The 25101-nt window shown below is 42.9% G+C and overlaps 2 protein-coding genes across 10 annotated transcripts in view; one reads left to right on the top strand and one right to left on the bottom strand.

Moving 5' to 3' along the window:
• The window catches only part of ppfia4 (PTPRF interacting protein alpha 4), a 57007-nt gene extending 42280 nt beyond the window's left edge, over positions 1 to 14727 (top strand). For 2 of the 9 annotated variants that reach the window (XM_056401522.1, XM_056401561.1), the window contains 25 exons: positions 242 to 463; positions 1276 to 1410; positions 2281 to 2415; positions 2670 to 2753; positions 3511 to 3642; positions 3832 to 3894; positions 4061 to 4152; positions 4254 to 4383; positions 4827 to 5023; positions 5778 to 6006; positions 6091 to 6126; positions 6208 to 6329; positions 6634 to 6746; positions 6832 to 6913; positions 7046 to 7127; positions 7335 to 7535; positions 8061 to 8123; positions 8550 to 8576; positions 10023 to 10198; positions 10430 to 10527; positions 11166 to 11341; positions 12065 to 12133; positions 12213 to 12399; positions 12562 to 12659; positions 13095 to 14727. In XM_056401522.1, the coding sequence (XP_056257497.1) occupies positions 242 to 463; positions 1276 to 1410; positions 2281 to 2415; positions 2670 to 2753; positions 3511 to 3642; positions 3832 to 3894; positions 4061 to 4152; positions 4254 to 4383; positions 4827 to 5023; positions 5778 to 6006; positions 6091 to 6126; positions 6208 to 6329; positions 6634 to 6746; positions 6832 to 6913; positions 7046 to 7127; positions 7335 to 7535; positions 8061 to 8123; positions 8550 to 8576; positions 10023 to 10198; positions 10430 to 10527; positions 11166 to 11341; positions 12065 to 12133; positions 12213 to 12399; positions 12562 to 12620 (2910 nt within the window). In that variant the 3' untranslated portion in view covers positions 12621 to 12659; positions 13095 to 14727. Of the gene's footprint in view, positions 1 to 241; positions 464 to 1275; positions 1411 to 2280; positions 2416 to 2669; positions 2754 to 3510; positions 3643 to 3831; positions 3895 to 4060; positions 4153 to 4253; positions 4384 to 4826; positions 5024 to 5777; positions 6007 to 6090; positions 6127 to 6207; positions 6330 to 6633; positions 6747 to 6831; positions 6914 to 7045; positions 7128 to 7334; positions 7536 to 8060; positions 8124 to 8549; positions 8577 to 10022; positions 10199 to 10429; positions 10528 to 11165; positions 11342 to 12064; positions 12134 to 12212; positions 12400 to 12561; positions 12660 to 13094 lie in introns of those variants that run through there. The other 7 variants (XM_056401539.1, XM_056401562.1, XM_056401563.1 and 4 more) reach the window with 7 other exon arrangements.
• Positions 14728 to 14796: 69 nt separating this feature from the next.
• myog (myogenin) lies at positions 14797 to 17272 on the bottom strand. Its single transcript, XM_056401575.1, has 3 exons — positions 16471 to 17272; positions 15762 to 15861; positions 14797 to 15667 (listed from the first exon to the last, which is right to left on the bottom strand). Exons 1-3 carry the CDS (start codon positions 17002 to 17004, stop codon positions 15549 to 15551), a joined length of 753 nt encoding a protein of 250 aa, XP_056257550.1. The 5' UTR covers positions 17005 to 17272; the 3' UTR covers positions 14797 to 15548.
• Between the last annotated feature and the right edge of the window lie 7829 nt (positions 17273 to 25101).

Genomic DNA, 25101 nt, shown 5'->3' with positions numbered 1-25101 from the left:
GGAATTAACTGCACTTTGAGCTGTGAAGGGAAGAGAAACAACATCAAAACAACAACATGGCAGCCTTACCTCACTCAACCCGCCCTTGCATGCATAAAAACCAACACTTTTTTATCTAGGTCATCCAACTTTATCGGTTCTCGAAAAACTCTTAATTTGCTATCTATGTTACTCAGTCCTTAGATACATTTTATGTGATGCTGTGTATATATATCTATTAATTTGTGTGTGCGCCTTACAGAGACTGCCCAACGGCTCCATAGACGCTCACGATGATGGCAGCCGGGTGTCTGAACTTCAGGAGCTGCTGGATCGGACCAATAAGGACCTGGCCCAGAGCCGCGAGCACTCTGCCAGTCTGAACGCCCGGGTGGCAGATCTCGAGGCAGAGCTTGCAAACGCACGCCGAGAACTGAGCCGCAGCGAGGAGCTGTCAATCAAACAACAGAGAGAACAGAGAGAGGTGAGAGTGAAGCACTTGTGCTTTTGTTCTGGGAAAAGGCAGAGAGAACAGGGGGTTGCACAAACCTGCTGCTTTTTAAGTAAAAAGCTAATGAGATTTAAGAGTCTGCTGTTTTGTGGGACAAAACATAGATCGATATTGTTATATTAATATATAGTTATTTAAAAAGTAAACTTTTTTTTCCTGTGTCATTAGGAAACTGTGCATGATAGTAGAAGGCTACGAACATGCACAGTGTTGTGTATGCTGCTTGATAGTGAAGCAAAACCTCAACTATTTAACTACTTGCCAGTATTATCAGTTTGTACGGTGCATTACTGGCTTAAGTACAGGTGTGAAATGATGACAGTACAGATGTGTAAGTAGTAACCACATAGTCTTCTAACAAAGCTCTTTAATGTATTTTAAAAAAGTAACTGTAGTAGTGTGCATGCACCATTTCCTTGATTTTTGTGTGCTGGGCACTATTGTCACACAATACAAAGATGGAAATGGAGAAATGACTTAAGGCTTTTGGTAAATCCCTGTAATACATTTTGCTCTCTCTTCATTGTCAATTGAACTGACATACATTTGTGACATTACAGGATGGTAAAGTACATACATTTCTTGTATTCTAACAGCATAAATATATGACGGTTAATACAGATGCTATACATTAAATCATAGGGGAAGGGGAAATTTGGTCATACACATGGTGATAAAGTGAAACTGATTATGGCTTTTGGCTTCACCATGCACATTGTTGTTGGCTTTTCTCTCATGAGTTTCCTTTTGTTGTTGTTGTTGTTGTTGTGTCTATGCACCTGCAGAGAGAGGATATGGAGGAGAGAATAACAACATTAGAGAAGCGCTACCTGGCTGCCCAGCGGGAGACCACGCACATCCACGACCTCAACGACAAACTGGAGAATGAACTCGCCACCAAGGACTCCCTGCACCGACAGGTAACATACACGCACAAGCCACATGCGGGTCTATAAGATAACTGTGTGTACATGATAAACCCTCTTCCTGGTTAAGTGTATAATTATCAGTCAAAGTAGTAAACTGTCATTCAGAGATAATTGTTGAAAAAAAAATCACTTGAAATGCTCAACAACAGTTTCATTTCACATCCTGTTACATTAAACCAAGCTGAGCAATTCAACAGAGCACAATTGGGATCTATGCACAGGTTCTTCAAAAACAACAGGGACATTTGCTCTATCACAAATCAGTTAATGAAACTGACACAAGCCTGAATCAATATTTCTGAATTTGTAATTGTCATTATTTTGCTGTGTTCAGGTTTCCTTGGATGTGTTACAATCCTAATGTGCTGTTAAGTGACACTAAAAATGGCACATTTATCTTGATGCAAGGTGACATATAGTTATGGATTCACGCTAATATGCTCTCTCTCTCTCTCTCTTTCAAAATCTTAATCTTTCATTGCTTCAAACCTGTCATATACAATAAAGCTGAGGTAATAATAACATCAGAAAATCAATGAGTTTTTCAAAAGTGTGACCGTGTATTTAAGGAATTGTAGAATATTGCAGTCACTTAGGTGAGTTAGCAATAAAAAACATCCCACTAAAAGGTTCATGTGTAGTTCAGGGTCAATCTGAGTTCAGCACCACATGGGAAATACAAGCAACATCCTCTACTCAACCCCATGTGTCGTGTCCTTGCTACTCACCTGCTGCACTACACTGGTTCCAATTCTCTTGTGATTGCACTAATGTTCGTCTTCTTTATTTTTGTGTGTGTGTGTGTGTGTGTGTGTGTGTGTGTGTGTGTGTGTGGTGTGTGTGTGTGTGTGTGTGTGTCAGAGTGAAGAGAAGGTGCGCCAGCTGCAGGAGATGCTGGAGATGGCAGAACAGAGACTGGCTCAGACCATGAGGAAGGCTGAGACTTTGCCAGAGGTGGAGGCTGAACTGGCACAGAGAGTGGCAGCGCTTTCCAAGGCAACATGCGTGCACACACACACACACACACACACACACACACACACACACACACACACACACACACACACACACACACACACACACACACACCAGAACATACACAGCTGTAGAGACTACAGCAGAGGATACTGATAAATTCAAATGAGTGTCATTCATTTCTAGTAAACAATATAGAAGCAGCCAGACATATAAATGTAGTTACAGAGCTTATAGAAGCAGTTGTACTTATATGTAAGTGTCTCCCCCTGCAGGCTGAGGAGCGTCATGGCAACGTGGAGGAGCGGCTCAGACAGCTGGAATCACAACTGGAGGAGAAGAACCAAGAGCTAGGAAGGGTGTGTGTCTTTGTATGTGCGTGTGTGTGTGTGTGTCTGTGTGTGTGCACCAGCCCTGCAGGGGCTCTCTGACCTCTCACTATGATGTGTGTGCATGTGTGTGTGTGTGTGTGTGGGCTGATGCTTCACATTAGTTGGACGCCTTGGCTCTTGGCTTTGTGCCCCCTCATGCATACACCTCGCACACACACATAAACACACAGGACAGACGCACATATGAAGAGCTCTCTATTTTCCTGGTGCATTGTTGCGTGAATTTGAACCAAATCCACATATCTTGCTGCAACACATTCCTCCTCCCTCCCATAAGACTGATTGGCTGCTATCTTTAGACTCTGAATAATTCACGCAAGGCTAATTTCTCTTTCTCTCTGTGTGATCTCATGACTATATTTAGTTGAAGGAGCTTTCTGAGGATGCGGATGTGTGTTTGTGTGCGTCTGTGTTAATTTACTTTAATGAAATTACTCTACAATACATATTAAGCACAGCGTTTCACATTTAACAGAAGGCATTTAACCCTTTTTCATCATCACGTAAATGACTGTAATTAAATCACTCTGGTTGTCAGATAGATTGTTGGCCAAGAAGACCTATATTTGGCAGCTGGTGATCTTGGGCTAAATACACACTTCATCCTTTAATCCATTCAGAGATGTTTGATTAACAACATAAATACATTCAAATGGAGTCTGTGTCAAAGACAAAATTTCATGATGTCATTCCACCCGTCTGGTTCTCTCTCCCCGCTCATCAGGCTCGTCAGAGGGAGAAAATGAATGAGGAGCACAACAAGCGCTTATCTGACACTGTGGATCGTCTGCTCACTGAGTCCAATGAAAGACTGCAGCTCCATTTGAAAGAACGCATGGCAGCCCTGGAGGACAAGGCAGGGCCTGTACACACACACACAACACACACACACGCGCACACACGCGCACACACACAAACACAAACGCACACACACACATTGTTCACATTGCTGTCATTACCGCCTCACAAACAAACAAATATATAACACATGTTGTACGTGGGCTACAGATTTGTTTTGACATGGTTTCATGACTTTCTTGTCTAGAACTCCCTCATACAGGACCTCGAGAACTGCCAGAAACAGCTTGAAGAATTTCACCACACAAGGGTCAGTAAGACTTGTAGAGAACTGCTATCGTCACCACACCAATTTGCGTATATACCCCATAATCTGTGGTAAAATATAACTACACTGATACTGTACCTTAGAGCAGTTGAAATTAGCTCCATAATCAACCGACATTAACTACCCATAATGCTCCTCTCTCCCTCAGGAACGGCTGATTGGAGAGATTGAGAAGTTGAGAAATGAGATCGACCATTTGAAACGTCGCAGTGGGGTGTTTGGAGATGGAACTCACCCTCGGTAGACGCAGACCTCCTAAACACATGCTCTTTCATACTCAGCCTCTAACATACTGCTTTACACATTATCAGTGGTAATCTGTTCCGTGTATATAATCCCAGGTCTCACCTGGGTAGCTCCAGCGACCTTCGCTTCTCTGTGGTGGAAGGCCAAGATGGCCACTACAGTACGACTGTGATCAGGCGGGCACAGAAGGGCAGACTGTCGGCGCTACGAGATGACCCAAACAAGGTGTGAATAATGTCTTTATCAGACCAAACCCACAATTCTTCACGTACCTGTACAGTAAACACAATGGCCAACTTACAGATCGCAAAATCATGTGTCAGCTATTCTTCTAACCACATACAGCTCCTTACCGGTGCTGTATCCAAGTTCATGTCTGCTTTGCTAATAAGCGTCAGTGCTTGGCTGATCTATGATGATCTCCATTCCTAACTTACCATTCTTTACTAACCTCTCTGTCTTTCTGTCTCTCTCTCACCTGCTGCTATGGACATGCTGTCTGATGTAAGTTTCCTGTTCATCCATTTTTTCTCATAACTGGCCACATACTTCCACAAGTGTCATATTGTATTTTTTTAATGTATGCATTTAATCAGGATTCATTCATATTGTATATTCTATTGTTACATTCATTTGTGATAAAGCTCATGTGCGTTTGTTGTGTTCAGGTGTGTGCGGTGTTTGAACAGGACTACCCATCTCTGCGTGGCAGCGTCAGCCACCTCCTCGGCAGCGACATCGAGGCAGAGTCAGACCTGGATGACGACGTTAGCTCTGCCCTGCTTTCCCCCAGCGGCCAATCAGACGCTCAGACTCTCGCTCTCATGCTACAGGAGCAGCTTGACGCTATCAATGAAGAGATAAGGTGACAAATAGCAGGCATATTAGATTACAGCACATGACAGATTCATGATCCCCATGGGGAAATTGGGTCAGTGCAGCAGCAAGAAGCAGGATACAGATAAGAGGGGACAAAGTATTAAAGATAATGCGATAAATAATTACAAGAACAGGAACATTTTGAAGATACCACGGGAAATAAAGGTGCTGCTGCTTGTTAAAGCAATGCATACATGAAGGCCTGTGGCCATACAGCATGCACCAGAGCTGATAGTGGCAGATAGATACAGAGTTGATAACATGTGGATAACACTCTTTACTTTTCAGTTCTGTTTCCAGCTGGAAGAAGACACTGTTTATTGCAGTTTACAGTAAACAAGGTCCTCATGTGGCACCTCAGAAAATGCTTCTGGAGTGAAAATGCAAAATAGCTGCTGATTATGCTGCAGAGGAGCCAGAATACCTCGAAGTAATAAAATCCTGGTTCTACATATTTTAATATCCAGCTTTTTAAGGATTATTGCAATTTTTTAATAATCTTAGTATTCTAAATAAGTATTCATTATTAGATAGAAAAATTAGCCCTACTTGTAAAACACAAAAGAAATAAAAGAAAAAATGAGGACCATTGTTATGGCATACAAATTATCTCTCCTACTACTACAGATACAAAGAGTTGTTTATATTAATTAAAGTACAATGATATCTTAACTATGTATATGTGCATGTCTGTGTGTGTGTGTGTGTGTGTGTGTGTGTGTGTGTGTGTGTCTGTGCAGGATGATCCAGGTGGAGAGGGAGTCAGCAGACCTGCGCTCTGATGAGATCGAGTCCCGTGTGAACAGCGGCAGCATGGACGGACTCAACGTGACGCTTCGACCCCGGGCCCTGCCCACCTCCGCTACTGCCCAGTCCCTGGCATCCTCCTCCTCCCCGCCCACCAGTGGCCACTCCACACCTAAACACCACGGACGCAACGCCAGCCACCATCTAGGCATCATGACTCTGGTCAGAGAGCACACACATTCTATCTGTTGATGGACTAAAACTATGTGGCCTCTTTTACAAGATGCATGTTGTTTTCTTTAACAGCCTAGCGACTTGAGGAAACACCGCAGGAAAGTAGCGGTAAGTTTGCAAAGTAAAATTGCACTGCTTTTTTGTCTGACTGTGGCTTTTGTGACTGAGTTGCTGTTGTGACTCTTTCAGTCTCCAGTGGAGGTGGACAAAGCTACTATCAAGTGTGAGACGTCGCCTCCCTCTTCCCCTCGCAGTTTACGGCTGGAAACCAATTTCGCTCAGTTCACAGGCAGCTTGGAGGATGGTCGAGGGTAAAAATACACACAGACAGAGACACAAGCTCTTTCCCAAACTGATCCATCCCCACTGTACCCCACTAAATATAAAACATCCCTAAAAACAATAAATGTTTGCTATAAAATACGGATGATTGTACCAACGTACAGCAGGGGTACAAAACAAGCACCCACGGCATCACGAATAATCCTATAATAATCCTTGTCTGCTAGACAAACACTAAGTCCCTTACTCATCTATCTAATTAACTGTTGAGCACAATGTCTCAGACTGTATATTTCCATATAAAACCATTTGCTCCCAAATTTGTTTTTGCAGAAAGCAGAAGAAAGGCATCAAGTCATCTATCGGCCGATTGTTTGGGAAGAAGGAGAAGGGTCGAATGGACCAGACGTTGGGCAGGGATGGACATCCCCTACCAGCCTTATCAGGTACAATGTGGAGTACATATCATACGTAGTCCCACACTGATGCACACTGTGCGAAATTGTGTGTGATTTGCTTGCTGTATTTCAGACTTTGAGATGAGCATCGGTGACACTATGACTCTGGGAAAACTGGGCACTCAGGCCGAGAGGGACCGCAGGATGAAGAAAAAGTAAAAGCATCCTTTCTTTCTCAGACTTTGTGTGTGCTTCTTTCTTTTTCTTGTTGTTTTCATTCTTTACCAAGCCTTCTTTTTGGTATTTGTCTTTTTTCCCTTTGCCTTTGCTTTCAATTTCCTCTTTAGACATGAGCTTCTAGAAGATGCCAGGAAAAGAGGCCTGCCATTTGCCCAGTGGGATGGCCCCACAGTCGTCTCCTGGCTAGAGGTATTCCACTAATCTGCTTTACATTTATCTACCAACGATAAATGTCCTGTCTTTATATCAGGCTGCTACTATATCTAATACAAAAGAGAATGCAGCGATGTCAAACACTAGACTAACAATAAGAGCCTGATCTGCACTCACTTCTTCTATCTGACCTTTTATGGCGACAATGATGGTGATGTTGAATATCTTGATGACTCTCACCAGCTGTGGGTGGGTATGCCAGCCTGGTATGTGGCAGCCTGTCGCGCCAACGTGAAGAGCGGAGCCATCATGTCAGCTCTGTCAGACACAGAGATCCAGAGGGAGATTGGCATCAGCAACCCTCTGCACCGACTCAAACTCCGCTTGGCCATCCAGGAGATGGTCTCCCTCACCAGCCCCTCTGCCCCACTCACCTCCAGAACGGTAAATGAGATACACCCAAACACACCTCACATCAACACACACATACTGCATTTTTTCTGCATGTACACAAATATCAAATAGATGAATTAACACATTTACCCTATACACAACCTAACTACACTCAAAACCTCTACCACTATTTGTCTAAACCTTCACTGCACCCTGGGGTGACCTCCTTTGCTTCTTTTGTTCTTCTGCTCGGAACACGGAGGAGACTGGTTTCTGCCTATGACTGGGTTGACTTGTCCTTTTTTCTGCTGCCATAAATTGCATGGGGTTCTGTGGGAAAATGACACACAAATCGTGCCAGATATAGCTATAAGCTACCTGCCTGAAATACACTCCCTCCCTTGGCATCACTCAACACAATGTTTGTCTGGGTGTGTGTGCGTGGGGGTCGGTATGTGTGAAAATGCACACATGAGTGCATTCTTGGGTGTGTTTTCGTGTGTGTGTGTGTGTGTGTGTGTGTGTATGTGTGTGTGTGTGTGTTCGTGTTCGGGTGTGTTTTTGTCCTCTGAGCAGTCCTCCGGAAATGTGTGGGTGACTCATGAAGAGATGGAGAACCTGGCTTCCTCCACTAAAGCGGTCAGTACCATCTGGGTGCTCCCCTCCCCTTTATCCCCCACTAAACACTCTCTCACACTCACACCGTCCCCACCACGACACACATATGTCCTCTCCCGGAAGACCCCTTTAAATATCCTCGCTAACGCATTTTGTGCTCATGCTGGTTTTTGTATGTCGGTGCCGGATGTAACTGATGTAACCTGTGGTCATGTGATCAGTGTGGCCATGAAAAAGTCAATTGAACATGACTGTTGATATGTAATTAACTGATATGATTAAAGGTTAGCTGCAAAGTAAAAACTCAAAAACAAACGTGTGTTTGTGTGTGTGTGTGTGTGTGTGTGTGTGTGTGTGTGTGTGTGTGTGTGCTCGTGCATGCGTGTGTTTTTGGTTAGCCCCTGTCTCTCTAACCTTGTATATTATCTCTACCTTGCTGCCACTCAGGAGAATGAGGAGGGCAGTTGGGCACAGGTGAGGTCGCTGATTTGTTAACATCTGTCTGCTCAAACACTGAATTTGCGCCAGCGCTCTTCACTAACACACACACACACACACACACACACACACACACACACACACACACACACACACACACACACACACACACACACACACACACACACACACACACACACACACACACACACAATGAACAGCATCTTAATCACCTTCAGCATTATATTCTGTACTCAGATGGAACATGACAGGAGATTTGGCATTAACAAAGAGCTTTCTTGCAGGACACAGAGCAACTGTGACATTTTTTGGTTAAAATACATTGCAACTGACTTTTTCAGGTGTCATTTTTCGATACTTTGAACACCAAAATTTGAATTCCTTTCAGTTTCAGCTGAATGGGGTTGCCAACAGAAAGCTCAGAGACCAATACCTCACAACCTTGACACATTAAAACAAAATAGCTAACTATGGCAAGGTGCCAGTAAGCGTGGAAAAAATATCTCTTTGTAATTTAAGTGAAATTACTTAAAATAATGCTACAAGGATCTTTTTCTTTGCATTGACCAATAACTTAGCAATTTGCACACTTACAATGCCTCAGGAAACTGTAGCTGCTAAAGCTCCCCCACAGTCATGGTCCACCTACACAGGTGTTTTCACTTAGTTTACCTAATTAGACCACTACAAAGCACAGGTGTTACTAATAACATTGATGATGGCTCTGTTATATTCAGGTGTCCCATGACAGTGAGCCAGCGTGTACAACACCCGGACTCTGAAACTGAAGCAGCTGAACTGTATTCAGCCATCCAGTTTTTTTTTTTAGGAGCTGTTTCTTCCTGTTGTGAAATTGCAAAAAAACATTTTTGCTGTGAAGAAGGCCTATTGAGACATTCAGTTTACTGCCCCTATTGTATTTCCCTTCAAAGCTCCAACTAGCATCAACCTGAGTAGAGTTCTAATCCCACAGAATAACTAAAGGCACCAATGGGACGGTGCAGGGCCTTTAGGTGCTCAAATTTTACTGCCCTGTACATGTTTATGCTTTTCAGATAGAGCAGTGTACAAAGTATTTTTATTTCACATTACACATTTTGCCTTCTCATAGCAGGAAAGTCACAGGTGTAACCAATAACATTAACGATGGCTCAATTCCATTTTGGTGTCCCAGTAAGTAGTGACAGTGAGCTGGCATGCATAATGCTAATGTTATTAGTAACACCTTTGCTTTTGCTGATGTGACATGCTGAGCTGTCTGCTCTGAAAAAGGCCTGTTGTACTTTTGGACCCACAGTGAAACAAGTTCAAACACTTGTATCTGTCAGTGTTTGCACATGAAATTTGGGGATATTTTTATTAGTTATACACATCCATGAACACATGAAGGGTGTAAATAGAGAGCATTCTCTCTTTTTCTGTTGCACAAATTAGTAACATTATGTCCTCCTCTCTGCGTAGACTCTGGCGTATGGAGACATGAATCACGAGTGGATAGGGAACGAGTGGCTGCCCAGTCTTGGTCTGCCTCAGTACCGCTCCTACTTCATGGAGTGTCTGGTGGACGCACGCATGCTCGACCACCTGACCAAGAAGGACCTGAGGAGCCACCTCAAGATGGTGGATAGCTTCCATAGGTCTGTGGCCATGGCGATTAGCTCAGCTGCTGTTTGATCAGCCTATGCCTTCATCTGCTAACTGGATACATTACCATTGGAGATGAGAAGGCTAATGATGCATATGTGCTTGTCCTTCTCTCTCGCTCTCTCTCTCTCTCTGTGTGTGTGTGTGTGTGTTTGTGAGCTTGTTTGGTCTGTCATGTTGATGTGTGCGTGTGTTTGTGCATGTGCGTGTGTATGTTGTATCAGGGCTAGTCTGCAGTATGGGATTATGTGCTTGAAGAGACTCAATTATGACAGGAAAGACCTGGAGCGCCGGAGAGAGGACAGCCAACACGACATGAAAGGTACACTTTACACACACCCCAAAACCCACACAGTGACAAAAAAAAGCAAAATAGCAAGCACACATTCAGAGACTAGTTCATGCTCAACCAAAGTCTCATCAGGCCAGAGTACCACCTAGTGGTTTTGCCTGATATTGTTAATTTGGCCTGAGCATTGAGACAGCTGCATCTTAGACCGTCAAAAAGCCAACTGAGGCAGGCCTCCAGTCTTACGATCCAAAGCTCCACATATAAAGAGGAGTCCACACACACATGCACACACACAGACACAGTCAGATCTAGCCAGTCCTCTCGCCCTTTTGACCTTGAGTTCTGCACATGAACTTGACTCAGCTGTCATGTCAAATCAAAATCCTTCCCTGTTTACACACACACACACACACACACACACACACACAGACACACACACACACACACACACACACACACACAGACACACATGCACACAGACCGCCTGTTCCAAGTTGGAAAGCTGGCTGACAGCTGTGCTTTAAATGAACAAAGGGAGTGTGCCAGTGAGTTGACACTACGTGGACACGCACATTTTCTCTTTATCTCTCTTTCTGTCTTTCTCTTTCTAGTTCTCTTCTTCAGTTCTCTACAGTAACACAAATCTGAGCCACTCTCTTTTACTTTAGATGTGTTGGTGTGGACCAACGAGCAGGTGATCCACTGGGTCCAGTCTATTGGTCTGAGGGAGTATAGTGGTAACCTGTTGGAGAGCGGTGTTCACGGGGCACTCATCGCACTGGATGAGACGTTCGACTACAGCAGCCTAGCGCTGATCCTGCAGATCCCTATGCAGAACACACAGGTGGTTATAGAGGAAAGCACAACTGTTTACACTCAGCATGCATTGATTGAACAGACTTGAGTGGGAGAAAGATATCGAGTGTTGTATGAGCCGATTTTAAGGGCAGTTGTTCCATTTTGTGGGCAGTCTTAATGAATTATGAAAAATTAATTTGTATCAAATATGTTTAATTTGTACCAATAAGATTTGTTTCATTTTATACCTTAATATCCTACATATTCAACACTTCTTCACAGCTCACAGCAGGCTTAATGGCCTTTCTGTAACCAGTCCATCTTCCAACAGTCATGGTTGTTGAGGTTTTTATGAGATTAGTTGATTTACTTGTTGACACAGTGGTTTGTGTTCATTCAGCATTTCCCTCTACTCCATCTAAGATGGTGCCAACATTTAGTATTGCTTCAGATTCTGTATCAGCTGTTCTCAGATCAAAAGTGCTCAGTTGTTCTCACCCAGAATTCACTTAAAAGACTTCCATGGTCACAGGCTTCAGTACAGATTACTTGCCCAGTTTCATATTTATAGGTGATTGTTTTTGGCAGTTCAACTAAAACATTGAGGGCTATTTCTAATTTGTAGAGGAACTCTTTCAAAATTTACAGGTATTTCAAGAGCTTTCATTGACATTTTGCCTTCAGCTCATGTTTATTTTTGACCCTGGTTGGTTCACTCACAGTGTCATTGTGTCTCCTGCTCACAGAAGCTGTCTGCACTGTTTTTCAGGCACGACAGGTTCTGGAGAGGGAGTTCAACAACCTGTTAGCCTTGGGGACTGACCGTCGACTAGAGGAGGTGACCTTTCAAGCTGCTGTTTTGATCAAATACAATATTGTTGAAAAAGGGCCAATTGTCTGACCTCGCTTTCCTGTAGAGTGGGGATGACAAGTCTTTTCGACGCTCTCCGTCATGGCGCAAGAGGTTTCGGGCACGTGAGGGAGGGGCAGGGCTAGGGATGATGGCAGGCTCCATGGAAACACTGCCTGCCGGCTTCCGTATGCCCTCTATGTCCATGCCGCCCTCTGTGAATTTGGTGCCCAAGAAACAGCTCCAGCCTGAAGGTGTGTTACAGTACTAACCAAACTATTCTGCCTCAGCCTTTGCATTTTTCTGTGTGTATCTTTGTGCTTACCATTCTGTCTGCTTGTCCTGACTGACTAACTGCATGTTCTGTCCTCTCTGTCCTTCTGTGCCCACACTCCACTGTGCCACATCCTCTCAAGCTCCTCCCCCGGCGCCCCCGAGACTCGACCCCTCGGCCGTGCGGACCTATTCATGCTAACTATTCTCTGCTTACTAACAGGAGCGCTAATGCTAACAGGTAAGCTGATAAAACGCTACCTGAAACTGCTGAACTTCCAGGTTAGTGTGCTTTTAACCTGCATTGCCCAGCTGTGTGGCATGAGGCAGGAATGTGGCACGACCTTTACAGTACCAACCTAATGTACTGATATGTGTTACCTGGCTTATTTAGGCCTTTTAGCTATTAAACAGTGTGAAGAGTGTTGCTCAAAATGAAGAGTGTAGATTTTTTCTATGAGAAGGGTTTAATTTCTTTTTAAGCTGTTTTTTTGCATTTATTTATTTGCATTTATTTTCCCAATGTAAGTCTAGAAAATAAACCTCATTTTGATAAGTGCTTGTATTGTACATGTCAAAGTAAAACCCAGCAGCAAATACAGACTCAGTCTTTCTCTTTTTTCCTGTCTCACTTTCCTGTCTCGTTTTTTTTTTTTTTTTTTTTTTCCTCTTCTAGTGCATTCTCATTACCTATACGGACACATGCTTGCGGCCTTTTGAGAGTGATATGCCAAATCTGGAGAGGAAGACCTGGGTGCCACTGGGGGGGTCTTCACTCCTTTGTCGCCCAGCCTCACCTCCCACCTTTCACCTCTCACCTCTCCTTCGGACACGTGCAATACAGAGGCCAACTTGGACCTTTGAACTCTTGAGAGTGCTCATTGGCTGCGCTCGCTGCTGTAAAGGAGACTCATCCTGGTCTCTCCCAGTTTACCCCAGTGCTCCCAGTAGCCTTGTTGTTGTGGTGTTGTGCTCCTGCTCCCCTGGTCTCAGCTGTGGGTTCTTGTCCTGGTTCTATTAGTCTCAACATGGCCAAGTCCAAATCAATTCTGTTGTGTCATCACATCCTAGGAAACACAATAGGTGATCAGTGTAAAAAAAAAACATTTAAAGTGATGGTGCCCAGCTGTTGATTTGGACTTGGGAATGATGAATACTTGTATAAATGGCAGATCCCACTGCACATTGCCCCTCTACCGGTTATGCAAGGTATTACTCATTTATCGTCTCTGTACATAAAATGGATGACTTATGTTTTTTATAGAAATATATATATATAAATATATATATATATATTGGAAATATATATGGAAAATAATATAATATCATTGCTGTATGAAACCCAATGCCCTGTATTCGATAGTGACTGTTCTCTCTCTCTCTTTCTCTTTCTTTCTCTTTCTCTCTGTGTCGGACCTTTGTGTGTCTTTTGCCGTATGCTGTAAGTGTGTGAATCGTTAGTGGGAGGGACTCACAATGGAGGGGGTATGTTTCTACAAGGACTCTTCACAGGTTCATGGGTCCAATTTCAGACTTCTCTCTTTGCCTCTTTCTCCGGTTCTTTCCTTTTCCCTCCTCCTCCTCTTTTGACACTATGTAGCTGTTACCTCTCCTCTCTCCGCCTCTTTCGCCTTCTGTATGACACTATGTAGCCTAGAATAGAGAGAATCCTTTAATATGGTGTGTGCGTGTGTGTGTGTGTGTGTGTGTGTGTTTGTGTGGACAGGACAAAAGAGTCTCTCCACTTGAGACTTATAGAGAGGTTGTGTGTGAAAGGCCGACCCCAGCCATGTGACTTTGACTCTTTTCTGCGGATGGGTAGTGTGAACACTGTAGCTCCTCTCTGTCGATTCCTTACTTTTCTCTCAAATCAAACTGTAAACTGCTGCTCAACATCAGCCAATGATATCCACCATAAACTGCTCAACGTGACGGACTCGTCCAATCCTGTCCCGTCACCTCCCATTTAGTTGCCATAGAGACGTGCCAGTGAGCAGTCAGTACTCTTGGCTGACCAACTCCTCATCCAATGAGAACACAGCATATTAACCAGTGAAGTGCTGGATGGGTGTACAATCTTTTTTTTCTTTTCTTTTTTCTTTTTTCTCTTATTTTATTTTATTTTATTTTACAGTTTTTCCAAGGTGTCTAAAAGGTGTAATGTGCTATGTGGCAGCTATGAGTACTGTGTCTTTATTCCAGGTGTGAAACAATGCTGACAAATCAAGATTTTATTATTTGGCTATTTAAAAAAGTGTACTGTATTTATGACACTATATAGACATAAGTAAAGCTGTTTTTTAAAAATGTTGGATGTTGTGTTCCTTTTGAAGTTATCACAGCTTAAATTTCAGTCAGTCAGTGAGCAGTAGGCAATGTATTGAAAATGGTCTTTATTGCAAGAATTGGACAGAAAATATCACTTTTTTGGAACATCTACAAATACACAACAATCTTAGTTATAAAAGTCAAAAATAAGTTAGCAAAAAATAAAAAATAAAATGGCAAAACCACTCTGTAGAAAAAGGGAACGTATTTACATCACTAGCATTCATAACCAGTTTAAATTAAGCAGATCTTGGTCAAAACTGCCATGGTACATATTGGCCCCACAAATAAACTCATGTTTTTTTAAGCATAAAAACACACACAAAAAAAATGAAAGATCAGGGAAAGGTTTCGAAAAGAGGAAAACTTAAATTAAGTAAGGAAAAAAAAAAACAGGTTTTGTTATTCCTCTGTAGCTCTATCAGACTGGAGACATTTCAGCGATCCACACTCGTAACTAGGTGTTGGGTTCATGCAGCAAAGTTGTTGAATCTCTAGACTGAGCTCCTGTGGATCTGACAGGCAGGTCTGGACCACAGGATAAGGCAGGGAATAAAGGGAATAAGGCCTCATTGTGAACAGGAGGAATTCAGTTTGGCTAGCACACCCATAGATCAGCAGAGTTACAATCCTGATAAACCAAAAATTTTTAAATTTTGCATAAGACAAAACACTCAGATCAGCAGAGCTGAAAAATAAATTAAACTGGAATTTGGGCTTGGTTGTCAGCCTCCATGCCAATTGTAAATTTCCTTTTCGTTTGTGGATCTCTGTGCACCCATGGGTCCAACGTGTGGAGGGTCTATTTGGGAATGTCCACAGGAAAGGCCACAGCTCCATCTGCTGCAGAGATGCCATCCACGATGGAGGTCAGCGCACGCATGTTCCCCTGCTCTGGAGAGTCAGCAGCACTCAGGAGATCTGCAGAGAGACCCGGTCACACATTCAGTATCTGAGTGAGGGCACACTTATCTGATTGTGCCGCCTAATGAGAGTGTGTGTGAACTGTACTCACCCTCGCTGCTGTAGCTCTGCGTGCACTGCTCTGGAGTGCTGCTCCACTCTGGGCTACTGCAGCAGGTGCTGCCTGAACTGGGCTCGCTTGACGACAACACCTGTTACCATGGAGATGCACACACAGAAGTTGCTGTCAGTCACTCTGTGTTATGACATGGCACACTCTGCCCCATATAGACATACAACACACTACAGTGCAGTGTACACATAAACATACACACACACACACACAACCAATACATCCTGTGACACCTACAAGAACACTGTCTCAGCAAGACCTTGCCATCAGAAAATTATATAAGAGATCTTGCAACATCAAGACCATTTGACAGTGACAGTTGTTAATGGATTTTGACTGAAGTTGACTGTTTTTGCTGTATTTTGACGCCCGTCTCATCACTGTTATGCTTGTGTGCTTGATGTCTCATTGAAACATCAGATGAAAATCGGATCATAACTTAAAAACTTATCCCAAGCGATCAATTCCCAAGCAGGCTTTTGAGCAGATCACTTCATCAAAGTCACACATTATCTGTTTGCTGTAAGCAATTTTCCAATTTTTGCTTATCTAGTGTTTCTTTCTCTACTCCACCTTTCTGTCATTTGTCTTTTCCCTGTCTGTCCTTTCTGTCTGCCTTGCAGCTCTGTTCTCATTGTTTTAATATGTGACCTTCTGCTTCTCCTCATCCCTCCTCCGTCCTACTCACTCTGGGCTGGGTCGGACTGGGTCGGTAGTGCAGCCCCTGCTGTCCTGTCTCGGTGTCCTGCTGGTTGAGGGAGGACACCAGGGCCTGGAGCCTTTCGATATACTGGATGGCACTCCGCAAGATCTCCACCTTGGGCAGCCTCTGGTTGGGGTTCATCAGGGTGCTCCTCTTCAGGGCATCAAAAGCCTCATTCACCTTCTTCAGACGCCTCTTCTCCCTCAGTGTGGCCGCTCTCCGACGGTCCATGGTCACTGTCTTCCTTTTGCATAGCTTACAGGCCCAGGGAAGGCACTGGCCCGGGCAGTGAGGCTCAGAATGAGGTGACAGGCTGGACGGAGAGGCTTTGTCCTCTGTTCCTGTGACCCCAACTCCGACACCCCCAGACAGACTCCCGCACAAGCCCATCATGGAGTTCCTGTCCTGGTAGCTGGCTTGGTCGTACCCCCCAGGCAGGCGAGAAGGGAAATAGCTGTCCCCTCCCTCGTAGAAGCGCTGGTCAGGGAAGAAATAAGGGTTGGTCTCAAAAAGCTCCATACTGGACAACGCTGTGGTCTGGATTTAAGGGGACAAAGATCCCTGCTTCCCCTGGAACTGCTCTACTGTTTGTGGTCTTCAGTCCTCTGCCAGGAGCGTGTGTGTCGGAGTGTACGTGTGTGTGTGTCTGTCTTCGTCCCCGGCCTGAGTTTGTGATGAGTGGAAGACGTGTGGAGAACAACTGGTGTGGAGCAACTGTAGGCTGGCATTTAAACCCCTCTGCCTGCTGCAGGATCACAGGGTTAAATTTAGCACGAGCCCCCAGAAACCTGACCTGACGTTTAGCTGTTGCTGCACATCTACACTTCACATCTCTGTTGGGCCCTGGTCTCTAGGGCTTTAAGGCCCGTTTGTGTGCGTGTGAGTACGTGCCCTTGTGCGGGTTTGTGTGCTCGTGTGTGTCTTAAGAGGCCAGGATATGATCAAGTTCCCGTGGAAATGGGAGAGATAACCCCGGATCAAAGATGCCCGTCTTAATGAGCTAATCCCAAACTCGCGTCTCTCTCCATGACACCATACATGTCCCTGCCATTGGTGGGTTGGGGGGGTCCGGAGACAGCTGTCACTTCTACTAGGAGCCAATGATATGCAATGACAAGAAGTTGTTTGACTGCTAGTTCTAGATGGGAAGGAAACAAAGCCAGAGACTGTTGTTTACTCGAAACTGGGTCACATGTAAACTCTTGTACTCTGTTATGACTGATGGTCCAGAATGATCAGCGAGGTTGGTGCTAAATATGTAAAAGCTCAGATGACATAAAAGCTCCTGCCATTGTTGGTGAGTCTTGGTTTTATGTAACCACATTCATATCTGCTGACTTTCCTTATAAGATGATTGCACAGTGTGATGCAAGTGACCACCTGAGCTATACCAGACAGGCCTGTGCAAGAACGGACAGAGTACAGTAAAGTGAGTTGAGCACCAAGTTGACACCAGCTCCCATTACTCTCAGGAATCAAGAGACAATAATAAGACGACCACGTAGAGGTATGGCCTTGTATTGTCCTGACCTCTTCCAGTCAGTCGTAGCCTTAGCCTTGCCACCGGGTGTTAATCCTTCCAGGACATGTCTCACCTCATAGCTCACCAGCTAATTCGGACTGGCTTCCACTAGCATGGACGGCCAGCCAAAACACACAGTTCTGTCAGCAGAGAAGTGGCCTGGAATGACAGGCATAGTGTGAGATGTGTTACATCCCTGTGTATCCCATATCACCACCATAGGTTAATCACTGTAATACACATATCTGGCAGGAAATGTTTCTGGACAATTGATCGCTCTGTTTTGTGGCCACGCTACATAAAATGTACAGGGACATACTGGTGACTGCAAACCACTGCCAATGACGCATAAAGCCAAGCCTGGGACATTTGTCATGTTGTCCTTTCCCTCTCTCTGGGAGTCTTTACTTTCATCTAACAGAGAATATAAAAATCTAAAAAACTTTTTAAATTAGGATATAAAAAGACAAAGCTTAATACTTTTCTGTAATCAATCAGTTTATACATTAAAACTTGATTTATTTCACTCTTCTATTTACCTTTCACTAGATCATTTATAACATTTCCAATATTTCTCACAAGATATGATGTTAGGATGAGATGAATACAGCCAGAGGACTGTGTGGCCTAACTACCTCACCTGAACACAGTTAGCACCAGCCTGTTCTAATAGCTACTTAGCAACAGCAGCTAACTCTTGTCATGTAATTACACCAGTGAAGGCAATGTTAGCCGTCCGTAAACTGTATACTGCTGTGGCACCAAATTGAGGCTTTGGTTAAAGCAATGTAATTTTAAATTAAACTAAAATCAGAAAAAACTTTAAATGACGAGTTATAAAAGCATTATTTAATGTCTGTGACTTACTGTTTTGTCTTTTGGAGATGTGTCTCTTGATTAATCTAATGAGGCATCTGTGGCAGCTCGTTAACCAGAATGCTATTCAAGAATATCTGTAAAATGTTTCAAACGACATGTTACATTACACTTTGACATGCCGTGTTAGAAAAAGCACAGGTGTAATTAATAACAGTAACAATGGCTGCATTCCATTTAAGTGTGTCTTCTCCAGGGTCATGATTTGGTACATGCTGGCTCAAGGGGATAGTTCACTGGCACATCTAAATGGAGCGGAGCTGTCAACACTGTAGTTAATTACACCTGTGCTTTCCCTGCTCTTAATGGAACTCTTAATTAGTACTTTACTACATGCAGGTGTGCAGGAAGCCTGAATATATGTAAAATCAGACAAGAAGTGCTAACAACAAAACAATTATACAGTGTGTTGTCTGAAACAGGAGCCTAGTTAGAAATATTACTTATGACAATTCAGACAATTACAATTCAGTATCTTTTACTTACAGTATATTTACCATTGTTATTCAACAATTTAATTAAACCTATTCTTTCACCCTATCCATTTTCTAATTTTAATTCTAACTCAAATTTTCCTCATTTTGGGGCATTAGGATTTTAGTTATAATAACAAATATAATGACTTATGGCTTCCTGAAAAGTGAGTGAAATTATGTAATTTCGTGTTATAGAAATGTTCAATTTTCAGCTCTGGGACTGACTGCATGCCTGGCAGTGGTTTGGCAGGCCCGACTGGTGGGTCGTGGTGTAGTCCTGGGCTTTGGTCTCGAGTTTGGGGGTGAAGCAGAGAGCCATAGCTTGGCGCAGGGCTGCGGTGGGCTGTCAGGTTAGTCTGTGATGGATAGTCACTGATGGTGGAGCAAGTACAAAGACGCCTGTGTTGGACTCAGGGGTACAGCAAGGAGGGGGTCTGCAGTGTGTCAGAGTCACTCATAACCCTCTGTCATCTTAACCCATTGTCAGCAGAACTGGAGAACGTGTGTGTGCGTTTCTGTGTGTGTTTTGTAGTAGTGTCAGGCACACACTTGTGTCTCGTTTGAGTCCCCTCTCAGCATTTTGAAGTGTACACTTGAGATGCAGTAAACCTGGGAGGACTGAGTGTTTACTCACTGTGTGCAGATACTATACAAACTGCATCTTCCATCCTTAATTTAGTCAGATTAAAACCAGTGAAGGAGTCAAACTAGACTAATAAAATACAAATCAGATAAAACATTTATTCAAGTGACTGTTCCAGTTATAACTGGATTTCATTTGTCTTAACCATTTTAAGACTGGTACCTCATATTATAGCTGTTTGTACCTGATCACCCACATGTGAAAGGTAACACAGAATAAATACATATTTTATTAACTATTATCACTTTTGATGTTATTATAAAAAGCACATCTATTGATGGAACAAATAAACATCTCAGAGAAACCAAAAACTTCAATTTGAGAAACCCTGTGATAACTGTGTGAGTTAGTTACACTGAAAAAAAGTATTTGTACACAAAATACAATTTGTACAGTATGTGTGCGCAAGTGTGTGTGGGTCGCCATGTGTGCATGCTTATGTATGTGCGCTTACACGTTTGTGTGTGTACGTGTGTGTACGTGTGTGTGTGTGTGTGTGTGTGTGTGTGTGTGTGTGTGTGTGTGTGTGTAGCAGGGATTGCCCTGTCACTGGCAACACTGTTCCACTTCTCCTCGTTGACAAGCAGCAGCACATTGTGGGACAGCTGAGCTGGAGGGTGGAGGAGGGGGAGGGATCAGTCCTCCTCACCCCAGGTTAGCCTCAAGATCATCACTGACCTGGAGAACTGTCATCTGAGTGCAGTCTGGAAATCTCAGATATGTAAGAGGAGAAAAACAAAACAACAGTAAAGGAGTTGATTAAAGTTGGATAAACCTTGATATCAATCCAGTGAGATACAATATAGTATACCACAAAATCAGACAAATGTTTGATGATGCTTTATTTTAAAGGGCTTCTATTTTCTTATTCATACCCTAAGAAGTTTCGATGAAAGAACTAGATCATTTGGAATAACTTAAAAAGAAAATAGAGACAATGCTCTGGGAGAGTTACTTGAATTTGGTTAGTCCTTTTAGTTTACAGCTAAAATCTGAATGACAGAAAAGATTAACAGAGATTTATTTAAACCCAAGTAAATATTCATTTATCATTGGAAATGTATTCTTCATATTTGTTAAATAGTAGGATTCACAAGGTTAGCTTTTTTGGAATTCATTTACAATCTCCATTTTCTCTACAATACCTACCAATTTACATTTTTCCAGGAACTCTCCTAATGATGTACATTTACAACAGTTCTTTCCAAGGAAATTATCAGGAAATATGGAACCTACAATATAAACTTTGGTATTTTCTCTTTGCGATCCATTTTTATTGAAATGGAATTAGTTCACTGTTATTGAATGTAATTTACCGTATTTACGTTTGTGTCAACTTACCAAAACCTGGCAAAGTTCTATTGCATCACTCATAATGTAGGTAAACAAAGTCTAAATGGGGTTACCCTCCACTTACTTTTTGCCTACAAAAATGTATATGATTGTGGCAGCAATGATTTAAACATGGGGAGGGGATTTTAGAGAACATACAGTAAAAGGAAATGGTAGAAAATGGGGAAAGAGGGAAAGGAAATGTGTCTAATTTCTGGGTTTAAACTGCATTGACTGTTTCTGTATTACTCCTGAAATGCAGCTTTCTGTCTGCACTCATGCAATAATATCATGTATGAGACGAAGTACCTTTGGGAGAGGACATGTCACCATAGTGACAGCAACAGAAGCCCAAGTGTGTCGCCTCAGAGGTTGTTTTTATTCTGTCACCATGATAACTGCATGTCTATTACTGAAGCCTTTGATATCAGTTTTTCATACAGCAGAATGTAGAGCTTTTCTCTCTGAGATAATGGGGACATTACACTGATTATACAGCATTAATGGTGAAAGATGACAAAGCAGTGTACTCCTCCCAGATGATCATCTGTACGCTCAGCACAGTGAAAGCAAATCAGTCACCTTACTACTCTGAAACAAATGAATGGGAGCAGTCAGAGCTGATTACTACACTCCCAAGTGCCTCTCTCTAACTATTTCTGTTGAGTAATGAACCTTACATAAGCTGCAGTGCTGTACCATTTGACTGATGTCTAAAGGTGATGTGACACTATTGCGGCCCGGCTAATCATCAGGAGAATACTCCCATTCATTCCTGTTCAGAATGAAGTGCCCCACCTGTGTTTTCACAGGGCTCTGGATGCCTGGAGAAAGCTTTCAAAATCAGGGGGGAAACAGTAGTTGTGTAGCCCAGCCATGCTGCTGCTCACTGGGGCTTTTATCGCAGAGTAATCCCCTACAACAAACAGAATGGCCGGCATGTGCATACGCAGCTGTCGCAGTCTTAGTGCAAGTGGTGTCATGTTAAATCGCAGGAATGGACTGAGCCCCTGAGCCATCCGCTGCCCTTCCCTTCACTGGCATCCCACCCACTACAAGGCTCCACACACATCAGTACACAAACACACTTACATACTCATACCCAGGAACATAACCCACTTCCCACTAACATACTTTGCAGCACATGGTAACACTAAAGTTATTCACTGTAAATAACCTGTGCTCCATTGCTACAAAATTATTTGCATGACATACTTTATATTCCAATAATGCCACGGGTTGTTTGATACTCAAAACAGGCGTCGCAGGCAGAAAAACAAAGAGCATCCATTTCTGTGACACTGCCAGTTTAACTTCAGTTAATCAGAAAGGTATCTGACAGGGTAAAGCTAAGCCCTCATAAAATCACTCCAGTTTAATTTGAAGGCAATTTACACCTTGATGTTACCCAAGTGTAAACCGCAATCAGCATAACTCCCCTAGGAGACACGGTTGAATTCTGTCTGAGGCCAGTAATGTGTGTACGCCTGCAGTGATGTTGTGAGATCTGAGTGGATGGCTGTATACCCAGATCCCAGTCAGTCCAGCTCTTCAGTATCATCTGTCATATCTTGCTTCCTGCTGTGGGTACAAGGACAGACAAGCTCAGTTCTGTTTCTCCTTGAATCTCATCCGAATGTGTCACATCTCTATCCTTATCCTGTTCTCTTCAAGTTCTACTCTTATTTTGAAATTCTCTCTGTCTTTTTCCACACTCCTATCTTTGTTTTTCTCTGTCTCCTCTGACCTTCTCCCATGTCAGCAGTGGGACAAATTTAGCGGGCTGGTTTCTGGAGCGACCAAATAGTCGGACACAACAGTGGGAATGTGTGTGTGTGTGTGTGATGTGTATGTGTGTCTGCATGGAGGTGAGAAAAGAAAGGTCCAGGTCACTCAGATACAGTTACAGATCTCCAGACACATAACCAGAAGAAAGCAAAGGAGGGTAAACAGGCTGCGGCTCGCCATCCTGGAGGAATGCAGACAAAGGACACAGGAAGAGAGTGACACAGAAATACTATGTATATTTATAAAGGTGTTTCATAAATACAAGAAAAACAAAAAAAAGATTAAAGGCAGTGAGAGCAATAAAATGATAAAAATGGTGAAAAATATGGGAGCAATGTTCAGTATGAGAGCTTCCATCCTAACTATTTTCCCACTAGGAAGTATTGCATACGCCATAGGGGATAAAGGGAGAATGTGTTAAGTTATTCTGGGATGTTGGGATGGAGGTACTGTCGCCATGGAAACATCCAGATCCCCCACCACTCCCTGAGCTGTGCCATTCGAGAGCTGCCAAGCTGTGGGTGCCATGTCACCAGGGGTGTGATGCCATTCTTTTTCTCTATGCTCTGTGACGTGCCAGACGCCACGGACAATGCAGTATGCCATTCTTGAATCAGACGCAGTGGGCGAACGCATTTTGGTATGACTGTTAGGAGCATTTAGTCCTGCAGTGCAAGTCACAGTGAGGGCAGTACGACCTACCTCTGTAGTATGTGGTGTTTGCCTGTGGTGGAAAGTACATTCATTCAAGTATTGTATTTGAGTGGAAATGAATTAGTTGAGTATTTCCATGTCATATGATACTTAATATTTCTACTCCACTAGCAATTGTAGATTGAACTACCAAACAATGTATCAAATTAGAGCTGAAAGTACTGATTCATTGGTCCAGAGACAGAAACTATTTTGATGACATATTGGTTCGTGGTTTATTGTTCTAGTTTCGCAAATGTGAGTATTATTTGCTTTTCCTTGTCTTAAATGACAGATAGTAATTAAGATATCTACAAAACTGGTTGGATAAAACAAGCAATTAGAAGGTGTCACTTTTTAGCTCTGAGTAATTTTAATAGACATTTACTGATGAAAATAGTAAATACATAATAGTTTTTTTTTAAATGACCTCCACATGAACTACTTACAACAGCAAAATGCAGCTTCCACAACCATTCATGAGGAATAACAATCTAATACATGACAATATAACAGTCTTTGTTGAGTTCCCTTTAATACTTTAGGTACAGTTTCAATATAATACCCCACTACTTTTATCTAACATCCTCAAAGCAAGCATCTTACTTGTAATTGAGTATTTTGTAGTGTGGTACTGGTACTTTTACTTATATAAAGGATCTGAATATTCTGCTGCTGATTTTTTTTTTTTTTGACCAAGCATCACACCCTCCACATAGGACTTTGAGTAAAGCTGCAATTTCAAAGAAATAAATAATTTAGTCTATACTAGTATGAAGTATTTATATATTCTGGAAATATATGTAAAATTATTCTTTACCCTCATCCTGTATATGACTCTTGGATGCCTTATTGAACCCTTGTGAAGTTTCAGATGGTGAAGAGCTTCAGAGGGGACTTCCCACACCCAGGAAATATCCCCTAATGACTAAACAGTATCTAAATAACACCCTGGGGTAAAATAGTCACAGTATTTTTATGCACCAGTTAGATAGCAGCAGCATTACAGTCACATATACTGTAGAGGGTAGGGTGTCTGTCCCGCTTCGCAACAAGAGGACAAAAAGAAGGCGGACACAAACAGGCAGCAGCAGAACAGTGAGTAAGCAGAAGAGAGTTGCAGGTGCTGGAGCCCCATCAAGCCAGAGAGGACACATGACAGCTGGCTTGTCATACAATGACTTATTCTTCAGCCAAAACACACACACGCGCACACACACACACAGCACCAGTGGGTACTGTACATCAATAGTCCCTCTGGAGAGAAAGGAACCTAAATGAAACAA

Source organism: Seriola aureovittata, chromosome 2 (genome assembly GCF_021018895.1).
Source record: "Seriola aureovittata isolate HTS-2021-v1 ecotype China chromosome 2, ASM2101889v1, whole genome shotgun sequence".
In the NCBI taxonomy this organism is placed as follows: domain Eukaryota; kingdom Metazoa; phylum Chordata; class Actinopteri; order Carangiformes; family Carangidae; genus Seriola; species Seriola aureovittata.
The sequence above is the reverse complement of the archived record's forward strand: the minus strand, read 5'-3'. Positions and strand labels throughout refer to the sequence as shown.